The 26,309-nt window shown below is 39.8% G+C and overlaps 1 protein-coding gene across 7 annotated transcripts in view; it reads left to right on the top strand.

Annotated features, from left to right (window-relative positions):
- NRG1 (neuregulin 1) overlaps positions 1–26,309 on the top strand; it is a 1,114,604-nt gene that overhangs the window by 963,685 nt on the left and 124,610 nt on the right. The window contains exon 1 of one of the 7 annotated variants that reach the window (XM_044225414.1): positions 24,991–26,142. The exons of 2 other annotated variants lie outside the window; for them this stretch is intronic. In XM_044225414.1, coding sequence (XP_044081349.1) covers positions 25,443–26,142 — 700 coding nt within the window. In that variant the 5' untranslated portion in view covers positions 24,991–25,442. Of the gene's footprint in view, positions 1–24,990; positions 26,143–26,309 lie in introns of those variants that run through there. 4 more of the 7 variants (XM_044225415.1, XM_044225411.1, XM_044225412.1 and 1 more) reach the window with 4 other exon arrangements.

Raw genomic sequence — 26,309 nt, 5'->3', positions numbered from 1 at the left:
GCTCTGCCTTTGACCTTTCTAAAGTCACTCCTGCCTCCCGCTGCATTCCATCACTGGACAAGATAACTTTGAAACTTTTGGTCAAGCATACAATGAAATTGTAGTTAACCTTTGGTATTCAGTTGAAATTAACCTTTACCGAATTATTCTTTTGAATCATGAAATAAACCATGTATGTGTATGTGTAAACATACATAACTGATATTTGTACCATACTATATATTTTATAAGGCTTATTTTTGTATACTGAGTCATATATTCACATAGGAACTCCGTGACCTTGATTTTTGTCAGCCATTTGTCAGCCGATGGGTTGAAGCTCAGACATTCTGACATGTCCCAATTCGAAAAAGTAAGTAGGTGGTGGAAGAGAAATTTAAACCTGAATCTTCTGGTAACAAATGTTTTGGTCTTTTATTTACAAAGTCTTATGGGATTCGTTCAGCTACTTAGAGGGAAGGCCTTCTTTAAAAAAAGAAAAGAAACGAAAAGAAAAACATCAAGATGCAGTTTTTTATGAAGACTCCAGGAATAAAAATCACTTGAGTCCCGGTTATCCCAAAGCCAGCTTTTATTGAAGTCATACCCTTTCCACACACTATAAGGGAATGAAATGGATGGGTGAGCTCTTAGTTAATGGCAACACAACTCAAGGGTTTAATAGTAAAAAAAGGAGGCAGAAGTGTTGGTCTAGAATTATTTCAGTGACCTTGCTTTTCGGTTTTCTTATTTTGAGAATGATGTCATGTATTTCCAAATATGCTATTTTGCAGAGATGGGAATACTGTTAGAGCCACTGTGCTAATGGGGCTCTGATCTACATCAAACAGACATACCCTCGTTGGTAGATTATGTTTGGGATAGATACATTGCCTTATTCCAAACTAAGTACTATTTAATTTAGTGCATGATATCTCAAATCCTGAAAATAGTAGAAAATTATCAGACCTGGAGCAATTATTTCTCTGTATTTTATTCTTTGGGGAGGTTTTTACTGGAATATTCTCTTTAACATTAAAAAAAAAATTTCATCAGTCTTTTTGCATATCAGCTGGAAGACGGGAGGGTATCTTTATTTTTTCTGTTTTCAGAGGAGTAAAAACTTTACTAAGTGTTTTTAATCATGTGGAATAGAGCAGTGCAATGGATTAGATAGAAGAGTTTTAATTTATTAAATGTGAGTTGGAGGCAAGGGAGTGGAAACGGGTGTTTATCAAGAAAGCATCTGGAAGAACAAAGCTAGCAAGATCTTGGTAAATTTACTTATGCCGAACTTGGTGGTTTTATTTATTTCTTTATTTTTTTCAAGTTATCTAGGGATCTGAGAAAATTGGATGATGGGACTGGATGCCTCTGAATTAGATCGGGGGTCCTCTAGGAAACAGCTCTCTCCCTGGAGGAGAGGGGAGAAAAAGATATAGGAAGGGATGGGGAACGACATGATAAAGCCGCAACACAAAAAGAAATAGGGGCATTCTGATTTAAGAGTTTATCAATTACCAGCTGTAGAAATTTAACTCCAAGGGGCCTACATATAAAGCGCGTATGTTGGCTTCCATAACTGGTCCAGTTGGAGCCAGAGCCTCTGTCGCATAAGGGGATGGCTTCTCAGTCTTTACGCTTTGTTTCTCCGCAGATGTTAGCTTCACTCCTAGTGGGCTTTCTCTGCCTGACAAGGAGATAACTGCTGGTATCTCTAAGCCTATAACCCCTCATCTCATGGTCTAAAAAGAAGAGAACGTCTACTCCTTATCCGCACAGCAGAACTTGAGGAAGAATTTAAGGAAGAATCTGATTGGCTCTACCTGTGTCCTGTGCCTACCCCTAAAATCATTACTGTATCCAGGAGATTAATGACTTCCTTTGGGCAGGGCGTGGGGTCAGATATCCCCTGCTGTGTGTGTTTGGGTCCGTGAGGCAGATGAGCTCAGCCCCCATGGGAACCGCAGGGTTAGGTTCATTACAAAAGGGAAGGTTTTGTATCTAAAGGAAGGCAAAGTGGGCCAGACAGGCAAAACCAGCACCGTCCTCTGTTGCTGATGAGCAGACAACTTGAGAAGACTCAGGAAATAGGTATCTCACCGAGATTTTTTTTTTTTTTTTTAAGATTTTATGTACCTATTTATTTGACAGAGAGAGACACAGTGAAAGAGGGAACACAAGCAGGGAGAATGGGAGAGGGACAAGCAGGCTTCCTGATGATCAGGGAGCCCAATGAGGGGCTCAATCCCAGGACCCTGGGATTCTAACCTGAGCTGAAGGCAGAGGCTTAACAAGTGAGCCACCCAGGCACTGCTCTCACAAAGAATTTTAAAGGAAAATTAAAATTAGATGTTACTGAACATTGTTCAACTGGGCAGACAAGATTAGAGCAGAAATTTTAAAGAAAATGAGTTAGGAAACTGAAGACAGTTGAAACACCTTGAAAGAGTCTTCATTAGAACCTACGAGTTGACCGTATAATCATAATTAAAATACCTTCTTTTTTTTTTTTTAAATCCAGAAACTTAATGCTTTTCTGAAGAAAGTAGAAAAGATTTTTTTTTTTTAAATGAGCTACAGTTTTCAAGTTAGAATACATGGGAAGCATTTTTGAAATCTGTAAAATGTTCTGACTTTGGAGTTAAAAATCAAAGTCTGCTTCATGGAGATTCTTTTATTTAAAAATATCTGTGCTTAAGTAGACTTTGACAAATTACTAGCTTCTTTCACCAGAGTAACTACATCTTCCTTCCTTCCTTCTCACAGTAAGAGAAGGAAAAGAAGCATGCTTAGCCCATTCCATTTCATATTGCACAGAAAAGTCCACGGGTCTTGCTGAAGTGCGAAATCACCCTTTCTGAGGCTTTGCCAGCCTCCTAGGTATCACCGCTGAACCCTAGAGGAAGTAATGTCTCCACTAGTTCATCTGTAGGCAGATCATGCTATTCTCTGCCCTACTCTTATTAGAATGCCTCTAGCATACGAGGTGCTTGATTATTTAAATCATTTTTTTTTTAATAAAGGTGCTGTGTATTGATAGTTCAACTAATCATCAAAGGACCGTTGGAGTGGCACTTCTACCAGAAGTCAGCAAAATCTTAAAAAACCAATTATATGGGCCAGAGTTGGGTTATAGTTTAAATGTATGCTCATCTCTGTTCAAGTCCGTAACTATCTCTAATTCAGAGATTTGGTGGTTAGGCTGAAGTTGTTCATTATATGTGAGTTATCATTTTGTTCATTGCTCAGGTATTCCAGAGTCATTTCTTCAGTAACTATCAGGCTTTTTAAGAAATGTCACAAGGAGAGGGGCACCTGGGTGGCTCAGTCTGTCAAGCATCTGCCTTCAGCTCAGGTCATGATCCCAGGGTCCTACGTCAGGCTCCCTGCTCAGCTTGTAGTCTCTCTCACTATCGTGTGCCTGTCTCTGTCTTTCTCTTTCTCTCTCTGTCAAATAAATAAATTAAATCTTTTTAACAAAATGTGACAAGGAGAGAGAAACTGAGAGGGTGTGAGGGGAAAAGAGAGACAGAGACAGATTTTGTTAAATATTGCAGGACTTTTATTGGCCGTGATGAGAAGAATATCATCAGTCTTGCTTTTAATTTTTAAAAGGAATTTGGAGGGGAAAAAAAAAGAAAAAAGAGAAAAATAAATAAATAGATAAATTTAAAAAATTTGGAGGTATTACTCTTTTCATTTCAATAGTCGGAATAGTAAAAACCAGATCAGGATAGGCCAAGTGACAGCTAAGGTCAAAGGGCAAGTGTAAAACGGAAAGTTTTGCTGTTTGAGTCTTAGATCACAGAGAACTTTCTCATTTTCTGATTAAAATAAGCGAATACTTAATCATCTACCCCCACAGTGCTCCAGCACCATGCTAGGTGCTAGGAAAGGTGATGTGTATTTCCTGAAGGGGGGATGGGTTGGACGAGATGCACAAGGGTGGTCCTTGGGCTGAAGTAGTTTGCAGTAAAATAGAAAGGTGAATTGTAGTTAATTGGGTTAATTGTGTATAAATGATACATCTCATGATACAAAGTAGAATATGGGGGACAGACTTAAGTTGCTTTTGAAAATAATACTGCTTATGATAGAATACACTTAATCCATTTTGTGGCATGTGGGATTGAAAAGAAAATAGTTGAATAATGATTTTTTGTTTTTACTGTGTTCTCTCTTTTTTTTAAAAAAAGTAGCCAATTGTTTCTTCTTCATATTTAAAGATTTTATTTATTTATTTATTTGAGAGAGAGAGACAGTGAGAGAGAGCATGAGCGAGGAGAAGGTCAGAGAGCGAAGCAGACTCCCCATGGAGCTGGGAGCCTGATGTGGGACTCGATCCCGGGACTCCAGGATCACGCCCTGAGCCGAAGGCAGTCGTCCAACCAACTGAGCCACCCAGGCGTCCCAAAGCTCAGTAATTTTACAAAGGATCAGAATTCTGATATTTATCCTATTTAAGAAAAATGATAATCTGTGACCTACTGTTAAAAGTAAAAGACCAAGTAACAGTAAGAGGCATCAGAAAGTACTTTGCACTAAGTAAAGTTTTGAAGGTAGTTTGGGGAGATTTTAAAGGATTTAGAAACTTAACTGGAAATTTTAGATGAGCATAATCACATTTTGATAAATTGAATTACTGTTTATTTTCAGAACCTTATCCATGATACATAGATGGACTTATAAGATATTCAAAGAGACATTTTTGATTAGGTTGCCTGGAAATGTAATATGGAAAGGTTGAAGTTTCCTTTTTTTTTTTTTAATAAAGATTTTATTTATTTATTTGACAGACAGAGAGATCACAAGTAGGCAGAACAGCAGGCAGAGATAGAGGGGGAAGCAAACTCCCTGCTGAGCAGAGAGCCTGATGTGGGGCTCGATCCCAGGACCCTGGCACCATGACCTGAGCCGATGGCAGAGGCTTAACCCACTGAGCCACCCAGGCACCCCTAAGGTTGAAGTTTCTTGAACAATTTTATTTTCATTAGGCAAAACTTGGGTTTTTTTGTTTTATTTTCTAAAGTCCATAGAATTGACCCAAATTTGGACTACTACTACTGTATTTGAAAACATATCTAGGGACGCCTGGGTGGCGCAGTTGGTTGGACGACTGCCTTCGGCTCAGGGCGTGATCCTGGAGTCCCGGGATCGAGTCCCACATCAGGCTCCCAGCTCCATGGGGAGTCTGCTTTGCTCTCTGACCTTCTCCTCGCTCATGCTCTCTCTCACTGTCTCTCTCTCTCAAATAAATAAATAAAAAAAAATCTTAAAAAAATAATAAAAAAAAAAAGAAAACATATCTAATTACATTATAACTTAGTGATACATAAAGTAAATTAAAATAATAAAGTAAATCAATTAAAATGGCTAAATATTGAATAGCAACATATTCCTTTATGATTTTTCCTCTCTTGATTTCTTAAAATTCATTTATCAAAAGGAGTGATTAATTGACAAGAAACTTCTGTGTCATTTGATCGAGTTTTCAACTACACATTTCTCATGTGAGAATTAAGATATATTCAGAAAAATAATCCACTAAAGGAAATATATTAAATGTTATTTTATAATGTTTTATATAAATGTTGTTCTTCATTTTAATTTAGAGATCTAGCTATTTAATCAACCTATAAAAATCCATGCTATTCACAGATAGTGTAACTTGGAGAACAGATCATTGTTACTTTAATACTTAGTCTACAAAGCTGTAAGAAGAAGTTGCTGTATTTACTTAAAAACAGCTGTAAAATCTAACATGGTCCACCAGTGATGAACTATTTCAGGCAGAAGGCACCTTGTCAGCTTGGATATTTTTCTAAGATGTGATGTGAGGAAATATGAAGAGAAATAGCCTTACACATATCTGACAGAAAATTATTTAAGTGGCCATAATGGATTTTTTACAAATTTTGTGCATTTCTCTTTAGTTGATCCAGATGGATTTTTTTTTTTCTCTGCTATCCTCATGGCAGGTTCTTATTTTCACATCACTAATACTCCAAAGCAGAAATGCATCTTGTTCAGGCTTGATTCTCAAGTTATCTGCAAAATAAATAAATAAACAATACAAAGAGTTCTTGGGTATGTTTTAGGAGGAACAGATTATGGGGACTGCAGAATTGCCATGTATGTGCAAATGAGACTGTGTGTGAAAGCAAGATAAGCTTTAGGAAGGATATAGGTGACTAGGGGGCACATAAGGGATTTACTGGAACCTTTAAAAACATGTTTACAGTGCAGGTGAAGAGCACTGAGGTTTAAAACTGTTCAGCTTAGTGAAAATAAAAATAAAGCCTGACATCCAGTACATGTGTACATAGAGAAACAAGTATTTTACTAAAACTTCTGCTTATTCTTCCAGAGTTTCTAGAACATTGGCTGTGACCGTTTATGTACAAGGTGCATTGAGGAGTAAGTCTAAGAGAAGCTTCTAGTGGAGAGGTTTTTCATGAAGAAGAGGACCAGCAATAGTCTCAATAATTTTCAAAATGTCATAACTCACCTCTGTTCTTTTGCAGGAGAAGTACAGTACAGACCTGGGTATGTTTTATTTAAATGATGCTCTGAAATTGTTTAAAAAAAAAAGATAGTTGTCTAATCAAGGAAGAAAGCAAACTCTTTATTATTTTTTTTTTATTTAACAAGATGTTAGATTATCTTCCATCCCCCAGGGATATTCTTCTGCTTGTCTCATAGCTCTTGCTTCAGAACAAGCTTGGCACTTGTTATTGACACAATTTGCGCATCAGTTCCCAAGCCAGAATGTAAGGGGCAGAAGAAAGGAATTTGGGCTTATTTGTGTGTTCACTCTCATAGCTTATCACTATGCTGTTTCCCAGGAATTACTAATTAAATAAATATAAAAATGAACAGTGAGGTGTTCCTTTTTTTTTTAGTTAGATTAGTGTAATTTTTAAAGCTGTACATGCATGTAATTATAGGAAAGCCATCTAAATCTTAAATCACAAAACATATTTAAACATTTGTAAATCAAAGTCTAAAAAAATAACAATGGCTTAAATAATATTAGAGAATTTTTAACATTTTGAGAAGTATTTCACAGTTTGCTTCTATTTTAAATTTTTTTTCTGGTTTCTATATCTGGAAAGTTTCTTCATTTTTAGATGAATATTTACATGGTGATTTGTAACAATCCGTTCCACTTTAAATGGGATTATTACAAATTATCTGCAAACTTGTATATATAGTAACTAGTTGGTCGCTGTTCCTCTCTGTGGTGCTGAAGAGTCATTTCTTTGGGAGTAAGAGAATGCCGCCATAGTTAATAAGGTTGATTTTTCTTTTATTATTAATAATAAAGTAGTAATAATATATTTTAGTGAGCACCTATCACATGTCAGTTACTTTCATCTGAGAATAAATATGTATTAGTCCCATTATATAAATAAGGAAACTAAGAGGCTCAGACAAGTCAGTGTCTGTCAAGGTTGTATTACAGGTGGTGGCAGAAGCAAGGTTGCTTTCTAGCTTTCTAGCCCCTCTGACTCTGCCTCCAGTGCTCTTTTCACTTCCCAATTGTAGAGGGTGAAAGGAGAACCCTCAGAGGGCTCCTCTTGTGACCTCTTTTTTTTTTTTTTAAGATTTATTTATTTATTTTGAGAGAGAGAGAGAAAGTGAGAGTGGGAGGAGGGGCAGAGAGCGAGACAGCCCTAAGCAGACTCGACACTGAATGCAGAGTCCCACATGGGTCTCGATCTGGCCACCCTGGCATCATGACCTGAGCCAAAACCAGGAGTTGGATGCTTAACTGACTCTGCCACCCAGGCGCCCGCTCTCTTGTGACCTCTTACTCTAAAGGGCATGTGACCATTGCAGTTACTTTTGAAAATAACTCTTTTTCTCTAACTTGATTGCTTGGACCAAATCGGTTCTAGGAATCAAGGTTTCTGAGCAAACTATAGAAATATATATACACATTTACTATGATAACAAAATTAAAACTAGAAAGTTTTAGTACTTGGGTCATTTAGAAGGAATACCGTGAACCTCTAGTACACACATACTTTGGGATGGAGAGAGAATGATGAGCACATTATGGCTGATAAAAGGTGTGTGCATTAAATATCTGAAACTCGAGTCATAAGAAACAAACAGGACATGATCTATAGCCTCAGCTTCCTCATCCTTCATTCCGATGGCAATTTGGCAATTTTCAGATCAATTTTGAGATGCAGAATAAAAATCACAGCTTTTTGTTTAAATTTCAGATTGATGTAGAAGGTTATTTGGTTCTAATAATCTTTACAGTCAGTTTTCTTTTTTGTGTTTAGATTGACTTATTTTGTCGTTTTTAGGGTTTTTTTGCTTCCCTGGGCAAGATGGCATTCTCATCTCCTGCTGCTATTAACATTTAAAGCATGCAGCCTTTTGTTGCAATGTGGTATAAATTCCAAGTGACTGACGGTGATTAAACAGAAAATGAAACTTGAATGGCACTCTCTCAGAATCTGCTTAAAGCCATGACAGGTGTCTGTCTATAGCAATATATCAGTTTGGAACACATGAAGAGTTAGAAATTGTGGCTTTTTCATGGTTGGGCTTCTTTTTTCTTTGAAATCAAAGGGAGAAAATACCAATTTGTCCTGGATCATTCAAACAGTGATCTGGACTTCTAAACAGGGTGGACAGCACAAGCACACGATGAATAATCCGTGAGCTTCCAGTCTGATACTGTGCACCAGACCTATTTTATACCAGTTGTAATTTTTCTCATTTGTATACAGATACTGTAGTAACATTAAAAAAAAAAAAAAGAATGCACAGTCGAGAAAGATAAGACACAAAGGAATTAATTGGGATTACAACTCTTCTTTCTGCATTGACTGCAGAAGCTTGGTGATCTGAATTGTGCTTCAGCCCTGAGCTCAGGACTCCCTTCCAACCCCCAAGGCTCTTCTTTAACATTTGTTATTACTTAGCTATTTTATTTGGCAGAGATCCCTTTATCTCATCTTCTAATGCACTGGCAAGCTTCCTATTGCCAATAGCTTAGAGCCTACTACTGCTGGGGTAAGCGACATAGTCGAACTTTCTAGCCTCTGCATCCTTATAAATAATGCATCTGGTTTCCTGTAACTACATGAACCCTTAGACTTTGGTAGGCATGTCTTTGTTAGGGTAAGAGTGGGGAGATGAACGGTTGGGGAAATAGTTGTAGGCAGTTGTTATCACTGATTAGAACCTGACTCCATCATACATGCATTAATCACTGGGTTAATGCTAATGGAATGCTTAGGATATTTATAGTAGACATAAACATGATATATAAAAATAATGTCTTTGCTGGCTAAACTGCATCTTAAATTCAACATGGAAAGTGCTAATGTTCACCTAGGACCTTTTGAAACTCTGTTGCCCATAATTAGATCTAATTTACTTATTTTTAAAACCCCTTTTAATCTGCGCACAATCCATTTACTTTTTGGGTGTGCACACACTTATTCTTAAAAACAATAGTGAGATATTGGTTAAAGATAATACATAATGTTCCAGTTACCGATTTAGAATGAAGGAGGAAAAATGCTACGATAATGAGTTAATAGCAAAGTAAGTAATATATATCATACTTCTAACTTAAAAGTGTTTATGAACTTATGTTAAAAATTAATGTTTTACGGGGTGCCTGGGTGGCTCAGTTGGTTAAGGGTCTGCCTTCAGCTCGGGTCATGATCGCAGGATCCTGGGATCGAGTCCCCCATCGGGCTCCCTGCTCGGTGGGAAGTCTGCTTCTCCCCCTCCCACTGTTGCTCCTCCTGCTTGTGCTCTCTGGATTGTGTTCTGTCTCTCAAATAAATAAATAAAACCTTAATAAAAATTAATGTTTTACTTTAAGCAATAGAGATATTAGTATTTAAATAAGAGAACCCAACTTTTAAAAGTGAAACTTCTTTAGCAATGTTCTTTACAATGGCAGTTTCAGACAATGTTACAATGGCAGCTTCAGACAATGTTAATGTAAAGTAGGCAAGTGCCACCCCAGTACATACCCTTTGCTTTATTGGGCACGCCATCACTGAACATTCACAGAATGACAATTAAGCATTAAAATTGTTGTGTGACTGAAAAAAATCAAAATTGATACAGATGTTGAATGAGGAGCAGGGTGCTCGAGAGCCTTGTATATTTTCATCAGAATTAATTGAAAGAAGAAAAAAATCATGTTTCGGGTGGAGAAAGGATGTTAATCCCCTTTGTTTTATTGTCAGTTTCTTTAATTATGATCAGTTTAAATCTGAATGCCTCATGTACTTATGAATATGATGACTTACAACTAATAGTGACACTTATTTTGGTCATCTTTAGCTTTTAGCATATCAGGGATTTTGCAGAGCCTAGCTAGTTATTAGAACTAATCTTAGCCAAAATGTTTAATACTTATTTCTTTGAACCATGTTGAATTTCCTTATTGATTAAACTGGTTTCTGCAACCAGCCAATTTTTAAATTAAATCATCAGACCCATATCTGTATTTAGTGTAATTTTTTTCTCTTTGATTTTGAATACAGTTTTTTTCTACTTTGAAATGTCAGGATTTCTGTGAAATTAAAACATTTCCTTAATGATTCAGAAAATTTGGCTAACGCTGTTTTAAAACTGTGCGTTGTCATTGTCAGTAAATGGGAAGTCTTCAGTTCACCAAGAAGATAATAATAAGATCTATTAGTATTTTATTCTATTTCTGTATTTTAATCCACCCACCAAAAACAACTCAATAACATCTAAAAAAAAACAAAAAAAACAAACAACTCATCACCAAATAACTGCTCCAGCTAGTGTGTTTTGATAGATGCTTTGTTTTGATGGATATTGAGGATAGAAATAGTTGGATTATGTTTTTATGCCTCTAATTGTCCAATACTTTCAGAGTCTTCCTGCTTAGGCATTGTGCTTTCTGGAGTCAAATCTCGGCATTCTCCTATCATTATTCAAAACAAAACATTGTCAGAAGGAAATATTTTCGTAACTGGATACTGAGTGAGGAAAAATCTCAGATACTTAAGACATGCATGTACAATAAATAATGTTTCCAAAATGTCTACCATACGAATAGAATCCACGAGAAAACATAGACTCTCACTTCTGAAGTGTTTGCATTTTTGCCAGACTGGGATTAGGAAAACTGGGTTCTCCCTTAGAATGTAACAACATGGAAGCAGGAACCATTGCAGTCTTCATTCTCATAGTCTTAAGTAGGACCTGGGATGTAATAGACACTTACTAAGCAAAGTTGCCAAAGGCGAGACAGATAAGATGAACCTAGATTGTATCTGGAAAAACTGACAAAAGGCACACATTTTTTTAAAAAGGTACATGTAAAGCCTGTAGCAGAACTAGCATTAACTGAAGATGAAACCTTCCCTTTTCACTTTAATATGGATAATTTTGAACTTGCTGTAATTGCACAATTTTTTTAAATACTAATTCCATTTCCTTAAATAAAAAAACAATCAAAAGAAATTAAATTTTCCTGCTAAAACTCTGAGTTTACGGCATGGCATGTCTTCCTCTCAGTGATCATGTTCATAGTAAAAGAAATATGCCACAGAGGGGCATAACACTGTTTAGTATATTAAAGCTTTTTGACTCATGTACCCACTAGCAATACCATTTAAGTGGCTTGCTTTCATCATGGCCGGAATTCAGCCACACAGCATGATCAAGTGTCCACCTAAAGTTGCAAATTAAATTCTATTGTTGGAAGAAAGTGCCCTGACCTGAGGAGTAAATCCGTGTCATTATGTTTGTTCTCCTTCTCTTCTTTTGGGTGCAAAAACAGTAGGGCTCAGCAGAAAAGTTATTTCTTCTGTAATGGATGACCTTTTTGTTTAAGTCTTCTTCCGTGGGTGCACTTTCAAAATGTAATTCTCAAGAGGAGAAATAAGGATCCCGATAGCAAAGATGATCAATAAGGTAGGATAGATGTATATATATATATATATATATATATATATATATATATATATATATTTACAGTGATGCCTCTCCTGCCTCTGTTTTTCAGAGTCAGCTTTCTGTTCTGTTTTTCTGGGGAGACTTGGACCTTATCACTCTCAAAATTTGAATCATGCCTTCCCTGTCAGCAGATAATCCCACTTTCTACTTCAGAGAAAAAAGAGGCTAGAGCTGGAACGTCTTTTCCCTTCCTGCTGCCACATCTGTAAACTCCAGCACAATGCCTAGGACAGAACCAACCACTTAAGTGAACATTTTTTGGATGGATGGGCAGTTAGAGAGCAGGATAAGTGAATGTGCATCTTTGGTCTTTAGAAATGGTAGCTATTTTTGATCATATATAATATGACGGCCTCAAAATCTGAAATCTGCTGCTTTTGAAAAGGAGGTCATCTTGAGGTTTTTCCATTTTTACCTTCCAGACTGTGAAATGAAGTTAGTTTAAATGCTGAACAGCAAAAATTTCCTAATCAGTTGCTGTATGTGGGCTGGATTACAGTAATATTACTTCATTTCGAGTCGGGCAACTCAGGCATTTAGCTGTGAGTTTTTGACAGCATACATTTCACTAAAATAATTATTTTTGTACCCATTCAACCCATCTTTTTTCTCAGCTATAGGTTATTTTAAACCTTCTGCCTCCAGGAGTACAGCTAGCTCTGAGCCTGGAAATGCCTAAAAATGTCTTACCTACTCGTTGCATTCTTTTTCTTTTTTTTTTCTTTCTAATTTCAGCAACTTCTCTCTACTGTTCATTTGCATCACCAAAAGCTTAGGGACCTTGGAAAACTGTAAATAGTGGTATTTATCTCAATAGATTCTTTGGTTTTGAGCCTCTGAATGATTACCAATAGTTGAATTTTAGATGTAGTCATCAAAAACTTTTTCCTCGGTGTCTTTTTGTGGGTGAAATAGAAGAATGGGGGGAACCAGGTATATACATAGATACCTTTTGGATATCCTTCTGTATTTAACTTTTTGGATGCCTTGGATATAGTCAGTGATAGACTGCCCCAGTAAATGTTCAGAAGGACATGATAGAAATAAAGACTGGGTTAAATCCAGGTATGTAACCTGGGCTGCAGGAGACCTAAGCTGAGAATGGGTTATTAGTCTCCTCCCTAGTGACAGGTCCTACCAAAGCCACAGGGAAGAATGTTTGAGAAACTCTTCAGAAGATTTATGTTTCACTTGAGAAGCCTCCTTAAAAGCCTCTTCCTTCTTATGGGAGGTATGTGGGGGGTAGAAACAGCATATGGTTGAAACTCTCTGCACGGCAGACAGTGATATGTAAAAGAAGTACTTTGCTGCTAGGTGAAATTACTCTGCATGCCTCTTGCTGTCACCGACATGATTTAGTTAAATACAGATGCTTTTAGAGGGGCTTTGTACTACATCATAAATATTTAACAGTTTTATAAAATATCTGTATGAATAACTGGGTGGGAAATACAGTGGCCCAGACGTTCACCCTCCACATCAGAGCCCTTGGCCTTAGAGTGTCCCCTGACCATTTCATCTGGCCGTTGAAAAAGATATGTTCAGGAAGCAAGTATCATCCACAATTAAGGGATTCTATTTCTGTTTTTCCAGCAAAGTGACGTGACACTCAGTGTCTAACCTTTCTGATCGTCAGTAAAGTGAACTTCACAACCTCCCTCTTCGCATTATTCATAGATGTCCCAGTCCCCCAGTGACAGTAGGACCGCATTAAGAAAAATCCCTTCTCGTCAAATAAATGGTATGGGGGAGGGGTCAGGAAAAGCTTTTAGATTTTCTGCAGCAACTAATGGTCTGTTTATATAAAGATACTTCATGGCCGTTAGATAAGAATTAGAATGATAGGAATCTTGTATTTTTTATATAGTTGTGAGCTTCATTTTAGAAATCAATATCTCAAGGTAAGAGTGGTAAGGGGAGGTGGGCGTGGAGAATACATACAGTGGAGGAAGGGAAGTAAGCAAGCGCAGGTTAATGTGTGTGGAGTTGCTTATTTTGTTGGGATAGGCTGTGGAGTTTTTGTAATAAACTTACTATGGTGTATGAAGGAGGGTTCTCTATCATATGTACTGGCCAGAAATAGCCATGAAAAAATATTCTAAAATTTTTTTCCAGCATTTTGTTAACGGAATTTTCAAACATACGCAAAAGTTGAATGCATGGCAAACAAGTTATGCCCATTGTCTAGATTTTACAGGTAACGTTTGCTGTATTTGCTTTATCCAATGCTCATTTTAAAATTTTTTTTTATTTTTAAAATTTATGTATTTTTTAAAGATTTTATTTATTTATTTATTTGACAGACAGAGATCACAAGTAGGCAGAGAGGCAAGCAGAGAGAGAGAGAGGAGGAAGCAGGCTCCCTGCTAAGCAGAGAGCCTGATGTGGGGCTCGATCCCAGGCGCCCCCCAGTGCTCATTTTTACCTGTCCATCCACTCTTACTTTTGATGCCCTTTCAAGTAAGTTGCATACATGTGTGCATTTTATTCCTGCATATCCCACTCTGCCTGGTAATATGTGTTTTATTACAGTCTTTAAAGGAATATGTAAGTGACGCATTATGCCAACAAACAGAATACAGGTCTTGCTGAAATGAGTCATCATATTTGGACCTGGGATTTTCTAGGCATCATATTTCAGAATTTCACTCCATTAGCAACAGCCTTCAGCCTTGTTTCTCCTGTTTCTGACAATCACTCCTTCCCTGTGCCAGTCTTCTGACTCTCCAAATAAAAAGAGGCCATAACCTTGCCTCACCAGTTCTCAGCTGTTGGCGATCTTCATATCCCATGTTTTTGAAACATTGCAATAATATGGCTGATACCTATATAGATGTGACGGTCTTCTTTCCTCTCTTAATACAAGCTCCCTTCCATCTACCAGAGTCTCTGTTCTGTACCTTTCTATGTGAGCATAAAGCTCACAGTCATGTTGGCATTGTTAAACTGATTTCTTAGCTCCAACCTATCCTGCATGTAAGTGATGGGGCTCCGCAGTGCACATCCTGCGTGTCTCCGTAGTGTGAAGCAATCAGGTTGAATAAATGAGTCCAAATATGAAATATTGATGTCTGGATATCTTCCAGAAAGAGGGCCTGAATATTCAGGAGAGTTGTGACCCAAAGCGGTCATGGGAGCTCTAAACAGGGTTAAATTTCAAGTAGAAGCAGTCACAGTGCGAGTTCAAAGTGAGGTATTTCTATAGAGATGATCCACAGCCGTAGTGACAGAACATCGAAACCTTCCCTTCTCCTGTTCCTTTGTATTGACATTGGCAGTACATCACCAAAGCGCTTTCCTTTGTAGACATGAGTAGAAAGGGGAGGAGCGTGAGACCTGAATTGTAGTCTTGACTCTGAAATTAATTTTGGTGTGACTCCAGGAAGATTATTTTTACCTTCTGGGACCTTTTTTCTTCTTGGACAAAGTAAAATTCACGGGCAAGTCCTGCCTCAGCTCCAACACTCAGTAAATGAAAAACTTAGATCTAATTATTCTTGAGATTATAGTTCATCTCTGCATGAAAGCCTAAATCCTTTCACTCCTTGGGATTTCTGAAATGCATAGAAAAGAAGCAAGTCATTCTTAAACAGATCTGAACCTAGCAACATATTGTGTGATTTATGATGGAAGATTCTGGAGACCAAGTGACAAGGTCCTTTTATCTTACGACTTTTAAATTCGTATTTTTAAAGTAATAAAAATTGTAACAATGCAGAAAAAGTGTCCACCCCTTGGACTGAGAAGCAACAGAACAATAGGAGGCAGGCGTTTGATTTTAAATAGGATACTTCTGCTTCTGTGAGCGTTATAAGGCTTATGACCTTAGAACAGCATTGCCGGTTAAGTGACTCCCTCAGAATGCTAAATCAGTTCTGACAACTGCATATATTTTTATTCCTGCTCTTTTTCCTTTTGGTGCAACTTTGTATTTTCATTTTGATCAGCAGCAAGGAGCAAGAATTACGTAGACTCTAAGGAGAATGCGTATTGTAAGATGTTTCCTCTGGATGAACTCTTCTGAAATTTACAAATCTGGAGTATATTTAAAAGTAGGACACTTCAGATAATTCCCTTCCTGAAGCTTCCTTGATTCCAGGTGAGTTGTAAGGGTTTATTTTATAGAAGGCTTTATAGGATGTTTCAGAGTCTCTTGAGCGGATGGTACTGTCTTATAAGTAATTCATAAGTGCCTTCCTGTGTGAACCATCTCATGTTCAACAGGTTCTGTCTGAAGCAGAAGATGGAAAAATCAAAGTAACAAATTCCAGAGCATTTGTAAAAGTGATGGGTTGTGCCGTACAGTGCATTTCTGGATTGATTTGGGGATTAGTTTATAGTCAGCTGACAAGGAAGTGAAACAAATAACTAGTGCCTAAGTGTAAATCAAGTTTAATTACTTCCATGTTTGAAACTGTACTGACTTTGTATTAAACGGACATTGATTATCAGAGATGTTTCTCCCTAAGGTTTAATTTCTCTTACCGCAACAAGGTATAGCCTTTATTATTTTCCTTAAGTAACATTATATACATGATCACAAAAGTGCCGATTGTCCCTTGTATTTTTGTTACACTTGCCTTAAGACTTGAGGATAAAGCAAACAAAAATTCTTTCTTAGCCCTGGTGCTCTGTCATGTGATCTTAACTTAGAGTAGTGAATATTAATGAAACAAGCAAAGCTATTTGTTCAAGGTAACTAATGCAACCTGTATTGCTGTAGTAAACATTACGATCGACTCTCCATCCATATATTATCAGAGAAGTCACTATAAGGATAATTTTCTTTCTTTCTATGATGCATATACACACACACTAACATTATTTGTGTTTATTCACACAAAGACAACTCTTACCTGGAGTACCCATGCCTTTCACATGTTTTCCCATAGTTAATTTATCTCTGTTTAGGAGAGTTTCCGTAATGATGTATTGATTCAACAATATGTGGTGATTTCTGTGTGCCAGGCATGTTCTAGGCAAAAGAGATAGAGTGATAGAAACAGACACAAATGTTTGGCCTTATGGGATTGACATTCAGGCAGTGAATTTATCAGCCACTTCATAAAAAAAAAGCACACTGCATAGATCATACAGATAATTCAGAATAACTGCCACTTTCTCCCTCATCCTTTGCTCCTATTTCTAGTATATTCTAAATAGGGGAATGGGATAGAGTTGAACAAAGAGAAATAATACTTTCAGTGTATAAAATGAGATAGAGTTATAAGTCTTTGCTCATTTTCTCATAAAATGCCTTTTGAAACACTCAATGACATATCAGGTTATTATATCTTTATTCATGCTTCTGAGTTCCTCGGGATGCAGTGTTGCATCATCAACATCAATTCAGAGTTCAGAGTTAGTTAATGACTTTCAGAGATTTACTGCCACGTGACCTACCGAGATTTTTGTAGATGAAAGGGCAACCTAAATGTACCAAAGTCTCATTATTTTAGTGCAGTCCACTAGTAAAACTGGTCAGGCAGAACATATATTCCTTTTAAAATTAAAGTGTAGTAGGTGTCTAAGAGTCATTCTTTTTCATTATTGAGTTAGAATTCACATAACCTAAAATCATTCTGATGTGAGCGAGTCACTAATATTTATCACAATGTTGTGCAACCATCTCCAACTGCTTCCAAATGTCCAGTGTAATTTTAAAAGAAAGATGAGCTTAAAAATAAAAAAATAAAATAAAGTCTGTTTGTATATAACTAATGACTTTTACTTACAGGGAGTGAGAAACAAATAGGTTCTCTCAAAGTAAAGAAAACTTATAAGTCTCCCATTTAATAGAGATATCTTTCTATATATAAAATTCTCACATCCTCATCTTTGAGGTCATGTACTATGTCTTGAGCAATAGAGGATCTCAACCCATAAAGAACGAAATGTACCAGAGTGAATCAATCATCTCGTTACAAAATGAGAACACAGACCCATGGTCAATACCAAGTATTTAATACAGCATCTCATAAAATACTTCTTAAAATTAAGTTGGATTTTCTCCTCTGAGAAAATTTTCACTGGGTAAGAATAAAGTATAATAAAAAACAAAACAAAACAAAAAGAATAAAGTATAGTCAGAGTCTTTGCTCGCTTTCAAGAGTGGGGAGAAAAAAAACTCTTACCTTGTAAGGTAGAATGAGTTTCATACCCCCCATTTAGTTTTATGAATAATGGAGAAGAACATCAGATAGCACATGGATTTGGTTTGCCCTCAGAGAAATTTTCTATTCAGTTGAAGAGAGAAGAATTACAGGAACAGTAGTTAAGTTTTGGTTTATTCCCAGTTTTCCATCCACTGCAAGGATCTGTGGTGGTTAAGCGTGAAGCATAGTTGTAACAGAGTTTCACTAGAATAAGACAGATTCTCAAAAGGCATATTTAGGAACAATCAGAAAAATTTGGTAAGGATGTACTTGAACTGAACACTAAAAGATTGGAAAAAATGAACAAGAGTACAGGAGGTATTTTGAATAATTGGGCAGATGTGAAGAAAGTTTGCCCATTTATTAGAGGGTCCATAATCTATGTAATTCAATTTCAGTTAAAAATAAAAACCAAACGCAATGTGTGTACTGAATGGATAACACAGCTGTAGGCTTGAGACAGCCAAATAGCAATAGACCTGGCTTTCAGAGAAATTATATTCTTCAGTCCTATACCTATGGCATAATTAAATAATAGCACAGATTGTGAAGATGTGCCCCATTAGTGCTACAGTTAAGAAAATGTTGGGTCCATGACTTGGAATCACAGAAGGGCTCCAGGAAGGAGTTGGGGCCACCTGGAGAATGACTTTCAACTGAGCGGTAAGAGGCTAGGGGATGCATTTGAGTACTCTCTCTTCTCCATAGGAAGCAGTAAGTTTTTAAGGTTAGCTTTAGAACATGAAGGTTTCTTGTGAAAACTGTGATTTTGTAATTCATTAGCAAATACATAAATCATTACATTTTATCCATAATCATCTCCAATGACTATAATTTAGAAACAAAATTATCCTGGGGGACCTGGATGGCTTGGTCAGTTGAGTGTCTGATTGGTTTTGCCTGAGGTCATGATCTCCTGGGTCATGGGTTGGAGTCTCAAGGTCCGGCTCTGTGCTCAGCAGGGAATCTGCTTGGGATTCTCTCCCTCAGCCCCTCCCCTCAGCTTGTGCTCATGTGTATTCTCTCTCTCTTTCTCTCAAATAAATAAATCTTTAAAAAAAAAGAAGAAGAAGAAATGAAATTATCCTGGTCATTGTGGTACTAGACACCACAAAGTAGAGTCTGTGTTTTTATCCATAAAATTTAGGAGCAAGGATAAGCTTTTTCAGAGATAAACATTTTCAGAGGGAAAGAGCCAAAATACAGAAAAAAAAAGTAAAAGAGGAAAGAAGTTTGGGTGATATGGTCAAAGGCGAACTGGCATTTACCATCCTCTTTCATCTGCCAGAACTGTGCTAAATACTTTTGATAATAAAATAAATAAAATAAATGCTGAACCCAATAGTCTGAAGTCACAAAGGAATTTGAGTATATCTGAGGATATGATGGGATTTTTTTTCTTCATTGAAGTTGGCTTAGAAGAAAGCTGGAATATTATGAAAGTGGATCAGAAATACACGTGTATTCTCATTTTCTTCTGCCAAGTCCCATTCTGTATTATCCCATCTCCTCCTGTCCCAGGTTGGCTTTCCAACATTGACTTCCTTACCTTCCGTGGTGGATGAATTATGGTGGCAAAATCTTTGTCACTGCCCCATCAAGACTTACTCCCCTTCCCCATCCTGCTTCGCCAGTAGGAGGCAATGGAAATAACCCGTGTAGTCTCCAGATTCAGTCTGCCGGAGGACTGGCGGCTTGTGCTTCCTCCCTCTTGGGACGCTTCTGCTCAGAACCCAGCCACTGTGCTGTGAGAAGCCCAAGCCACAGGGCGAGGCGCTAGGTTGGTGCTCCCTCCCTGGGCTCCCAGGGGACATCCGGCATCAGCTGCTGGTCGTGTGAGTGAGTGGCGTCTTCAGTATTTCAGCCCAGTTGCACCCCGGCTGAAAACAACCCCAGCTGACATCAAATGGAGCAGAAGAACCAGTCAGCTGAACCCAGTCGGCCCACAGACTTGTGAGCTAGAATACAACCCTTGTTGTTGTTGTTAAAGGTTTTATTTATTTATTTGACAGACAGAGATTACAAGCAGGCAGAGAGAGAGGGGGAAGCAGGCTCCCCGCGGAGCAGAGAGCCCAATGCGGGGCTTGATCCCAGGACCCTGAGATCATGACCTGAGCTGAAGGCAGAGACTTAACCCACTGAGCCACCCAGGCGCCTCCAACCCTTGTTGTTTTAAGCTATTTCAGGGCAGTGTGTTTCACAGAAGTAGGTAACTGAGGGAGCTTTCTGGAAAAAATGCTGTAACTGAGACTGTGGAGGAGCTCGTTCACTTTCATTATAAATAGGGACACATTTCAATAGCCTGTGCTTGATCTTTAGAATTTCTGGGTATCACCAGGCAAAATTTTAGAAAACTCTTATTTTGGCAGTGTGGCCCTTTAAGTTTGTTGACAAAGTTTTTTTTCATTGTTAACGCTTTCTGGTTCTCTTATTCTCCCATTGAGGTGATAGGTAAGCAATATAGAATCAGATGCATTATTGTGATTAAAAAGAAAAGCAGTATTTTTCAGCAGAAATAGCATGAGTCAGAGTTTTTTTCAGATCTTGGCCCTGTCACTTAATAGCTCTGTGACTGTGACTGAGTTACCTAAGCTGCCTGAGTCTGTTTCTTTTTTTTCCTTTTCTTTTTTTTGAAGATTTTATTTATTTATTTGACAGACAGAGATCACAAGTAGGCAGAGAAGCAGGCAGAGAGAGGTAGGGAAGCAGGCTCCCTGCTGAGCAGAGAGCCCGATGCAGGACTTGATCCCAGGACCATGAGATCATGACCTGAGCCAAAGGCAGAAGCTTAACCCACTGAGCCACCCAGGCACCCCTCTTTTTTTTTTTTTTTTTAAAGATAATATGTACTATACAGGGTTAGTGAAAATAAGAAATAAGATGTGTTAACAACCTAGCAGAGTGCCCAGCATAAAGGTGGAGCTCTATAAATGTAGCTTCTGTTGTGATGAACGAGGTGGTAATGTGACTTTTAAAAGGTAGCAAATTCTGGCTCATGTTAATTTTTTTTTTTTTTTAAGATTTTATTTATTTATTTGACAGAGATCACAAGCAAGCAGAGAGACAGGCAGAGAGAGGGGGAAGCAGGCTCACTGCTGAGCAGAGAGCCCAATGCGGGGCTCGATCCCAGGACCCTGGGATTATGACCTAGCAGAAGGCAGAGACTTTAACCCACAGAGCCACCCAGGTGCCCTTCATGTTAATTTTTTAAAGGGACACAGAAATATGGGTGCTCCTGGCCTTTATTGGTTTGGATCCTGAAGGGTTAACGTGGTGTATCCTTGGAGTTCTTCTTCCAAATAGCCATGTTTCATCCAGAGGAAATTCTGATCCCTCTCTGACTGACACCGCCCTTCCTCACTTCTTTCCTGCTATAGGGGATTCGATTAAGGGTTAAAGGCAAACTTCTGCTCCTAGTCCCTAGAGGGACACTAACGAAGATTTTTTTTTCTTTACCTCCTGTACCCCCGTACCTCAGTTACATTCACCTTCTGATTTGGTGGGAAACAACTTTACGGGATGCTGGCTTTCTGTAAGCCTCTCTTAGCTTCAGGGTGCCATGGGGCTCTTGGAACACCCCTCCCGGGAGGACGCATACACACCCCACAGTCCGATGTGGGTAGCCCAGGGGAAAGAACCAGTGTGGCAGCCCACAGGATTTTGTCTCTCTGTTTTGTCCTAGTCTTTGTAGGATACAGTGTTTTCCTTTCTAAATGTTGGGTGTCTTTAGGATGACAAGTAGAGCAGAGCCCGATAATTTCTCCACAGAATATGTTTGCTCTGAGTGATTATGGTGAGGTGGGTGGTTGTTGGTACAGGCTGAGGACCACTTTATGTAACTCTGGATTACTATCCTGGGTGTCTTCTCTTACCTGCCCGACGCGGGCTGCCTGAACCCCATTTTGATTTTTGAAACCTGGATGGTTGATGATCAGCTGTGGACAAAATGTCAATGTATTATACTTGAGTGTTGGTTTGGGTTGGGACAGAAGTGAGGAGGTAGGGACCGCGTATTTATTTTTTTTAATTTTTTTTTTTTAAGATTTTATTTTATTTATTTGAGAGAGAGAGACAGTGAGAGAGAGCATGAGCGAGGAGAAGGTCAGAGAGCGAAGCAGACTCCCCATGGAGCTGGGAGCCTGATGTGGGACTCGATCCCGGGACTCCAGGATCACGCCCTGAGCCAGAGGCAGTCGTTTAACCAACTGCGCCACCCAGGCGTCCCGGGACCGCGTATTTAAACTGGGTGATCTGTAAAGGAATTATAAAGTACCCTAATTTAGTGCAAACGTTTACTTTTGCTAATATTGGTTTTGGATATTTACATGAATATTGATTATTAAAATGTTAATATCTCTCAGTATGAATACTATAAATGCTGAAATGCGGATTTCCTATGATAGGAAATTTCATGTCCGTTGTTAGAACCTTTTTTTTGTTTTGTTTTAAAGATTTTATTTATTTATTTATTTGACAGAGGTCACAAGTAGGCAGAGAGAGAGGAAGGGAAGCAAGCTCCCAGCTGAGCAGAGAGCCCGATGCGGGGCTCAATCCCATGGCCCTGGGATCATGACCTGAGCCGAAGGAGGAGGCTTTAACCCACTGAGCCACCCAGGCGCCCCCACCACTGTTAGAATCTTTAAGAAAACCCTCACTACTTTAAAATCAAGTAGTAAATGGGGCACCTGATTGGCTCAGCCAGTTGAGCTTCTGACTCCTGGTTTCCGCTCAGGTCATGATCTCAGGTTCCTGAGATGCAGCCCCACATTAGACTCCCCGCTGAGTATGGAGCCTGCTTGGGAGTCTCTCCCTCTGCCCCTCCCCCTCCTCGTGCTCTCTCTCCTCCACTCTCTAAAATAAACAAATTAATTTTAAAAAAATAGTTAAAGCTAGAAAGGCATAAGATCTTATTTTAAGTATTATTTTTAAAATACTGGCTATTGGTATATAAGTGTGGGTAAGGGGGAGAATAAGTCATTTTGCCCATCAGCTTGTCACAATCGTAATTACAATTAGGCACATCGTTTCAGGCTTTTTGTAGTTGTTGTTACTGCAAACACATTTTGAGATTTAACGTCCTTCACATCATTTATAGTTATGAGCCGATTTCATTTTGAAAGAAATGATAATATTCTTATGTCCCCATGCCCACTTAATGCTGAAAACTATTTCAGAGCAGCGGAGATGGTGCTATGCAAAATATAATGTGCTTAAAGCAGACTTTCTCGGACTTGAGCTCTAGATTTATTGCTTCTGGGACTCCTAGGATGGTTGTGTAGTACAGATTTAGAGAGAATTTTTAAGACTCTTATTGACAGAGGTGAGCAAAATGGTTCCTTGGCAACCCTTAGGGTGTGCGGCCACAGGGAAGCAGGGATTAAAGGTTCAGATTCACGCACTGTGGACAGACACGCGAGCACGGGAGGCTCAGGGAATCCTGTACTCCCTGTTAGAGACGGCGTTTCTTCCGGCCTTTTAATGGCTGCTGTTTTAAAAGGGGGAGAAAAAACCTGCATTGAAACTATCTGTAAGGTAAAGCTACTGAAACTTCACCCAGAAGGCATGGTCATGTGGAAGACTCTTCTTAATCCTTGCAGTGTGGCTCTCGCTGAGGACATGTGGTGTATATTACAGCAACCAGGGAATTTCAAACCTCTGCAGTGTGGGGTCACAGTGAAGGCTAATTTCAAAATGAAGTGGTAGCCTTTGCTCCCTTCGTAGCGCTCTTTACCAGTGTTTCTTATTAGCTTGACATTCGTCGAGGGCTGTTCCAGGTGGGAAGAGGAAATGGAAGTTTAAATAGGACCAGAGTGGGGATACGTGAACACCTCTCCCCTTGCCTAGCACTCCCCACCCCCCACCCCCCCACCCCCACCCCAGTGTAGATAGTCTCCCCACTTCAACCTGGGTATTGCAGATAGGGCTGAAGGCAGAGCTGTCCATGGTTTGAAAAAAAATGTTCTAACTGTTGGTTGAAAATCAGGTAATAACAGTCCTCTTGGTGAACAAAACTTATTAGAGGGCCGGGGAAGGAAGGCTATCTCTCCCGCAGCAGGCAAGAAGAAATTGCTGTTGAAAAGCTTACCTCTCTAGGGAGGAATCAGATATCAGACTTTGCCAAGCCTCAGGTCCAACCCATAAGGTCCCACCTACATCCCCCGCCCCATCCCAGCTTTGTTAGATTGCTAGCATCATCGATCGCTGGCTTTTTCTGACCCAACCGTGGGTGAAGGAAAGACAGCCGGCAAGACTGAAAGCCAGCGAGGTGGGGGTGGAACACTGGGGCAGCTTTTTGTAGAGAGAAAGTGAAAAGGAAGAAAAGGGATGGGGGCCACGGGGACCGGGCTTAACTGGTGCCTGCCTGCTTCTCTTTGATTGGCCTTTATTCCTTCTAATTGGATAAAATAGGAAGTCACTGGCAGTCCTGCGTTGCCGGGTATACTGATTTTACTCAGACCAGCCAGCAGCTCTGGAGAGCGGACAGAGGGAGGAGGGAGGAAAGAGAGAGAGAGAGAGAGAGAGAGAAGGAGGGAGAGGCAAGAAGAGAGAGAACGTCTTTGGATGAGGAGGGGAAAGGAAGAGAAAGAGACTATGAAGCAGGGCAGCGCCGCAGAGGAAGAAAGTGAATGAGCGCTCCAGAAGGACAAAGAGGAGTGGTTGGGGGTGGGGGGGTGGAGGCAGGGCGGGGAGGGGAGTCACCGCCCCTCCGGGCCGCACTCTTCCCCTCGGATCCCTCTGTGATGATCCTGTTTGCCGTGATGCTCCGAGGGCAGGCACCTGCTGCTCTGTAATGATTCAGCCTCTTCCAGCCGTCGCGTTCACACAACAGGATGCTGTTGCTACTGTCCCTGCTGCCTCTCCTGCCGCCGCCGCTGCTGCCGCCCCCGCCCCCGCCGCTGGTCCTGCTTTTGCTTTTACTTCTCCTGCATGACAGTGGTTTTCTCCATCTGAGCAGACACCAGCTTCAGATGCTCGAGGTGAGAAACATGCCTTTCAGTTTGGGCTACTGGTTTACTTAATGGACCCACCGCCGGCTCGGTTTCTGTTTTGGCCCCCAGCCCTCTCGACCAGCCCGGATGGTTTGGAGAAGCATTTGAAAGAACTGCCCAAGTGGCCCAGGGACAGCAGTCACGAATTACAGGATACTTTTATTTGGTAGTTGCTAGAGGTTTTTGGTTTTTTTTTTTTTTTTCTTCTTCCTCCTCCTTCCTTCCTCCTGAACTCCTCTTGCTTTTGATAATGGCCTTGGACTTGGAAGACTTATCGATTTCCCCCTGTAAGATGCTGTATCATTTGGTTGGGGGGGGCTCTGCATGGTAATGGACCATGAGAGAGGCCAGGCCTTCTGGAGGTGAGCCGATGGAGATTTATTCCCCAGACATGTCCGAGGGAGCTGCCGAGAGGTCCTCCAGCCCCTCCACTCAGCTGAGTGCAGACCCATCTCTTGACGGACTTCCGGCAGCCGAAGACATGCCAGAGACCCAGACCGAAGACGGGAGAAACCCCGGACTCGTGGGCCTGGCAGTTCCCTGCTGTGTCTGCCTGGAAGCCGAGCGCCTGAGAGGTTGTCTCAACTCCGAGAAAATCTGCATTGTCCCCATTCTGGCTTGTCTAGTCAGCCTCTGCCTCTGCATCGCCGGCCTCAAGTGGGTGTTCGTGGACAAGATATTCGAGTATGACTCTCCTACTCACCTTGACCCTGGGGGGTTAGGCCAGGACCCTCTTATTTCTCTGGATCCAACTGCTGCCTCAGCCGTGTGGGTAGCATCTGAGGCGTACACTTCACCTGCCTCTAGGGCTCCATCTGAAACTGAGGTTCAAGTTACACTGCAAGTTGACAATGCTGCTGTGTCCTCCCAACCCGCAGCGGTCCCCACCCCGAAGAATCGAATCCTTGCTTTTTCTTTCCTGCCATCCACTGCGCCGTCCTTCCCTTTTCCCACACGGAACCCTGAGGTGAGAACACCCAAGTCAGCAACTCAGCCACAAACAACAGAAACTAATCTCCAAACTGCTCCTAAACTTTGTAAGTAGAGAGAGAGAGAGAGAGAGATGATGAAAAATGGAAACGGGTGGGCTTGAGGCGCTAAAAGGCATTCTCGAGCGCGCAGGGAGCTGTTTCCTTGTCCTCTGTTTTAATTGCATGGTTTTGTTGAAGTGTGTCATGTGACTGGAACACTTGGGGTGGCCTTA

Source organism: Neovison vison, chromosome 11 (assembly GCF_020171115.1).
Source record: "Neovison vison isolate M4711 chromosome 11, ASM_NN_V1, whole genome shotgun sequence".
Lineage (NCBI taxonomy): Eukaryota > Metazoa > Chordata > Mammalia > Carnivora > Mustelidae > Neogale > Neogale vison.
The sequence above is the reverse complement of the archived record's forward strand: the minus strand, read 5'-3'. Positions and strand labels throughout refer to the sequence as shown.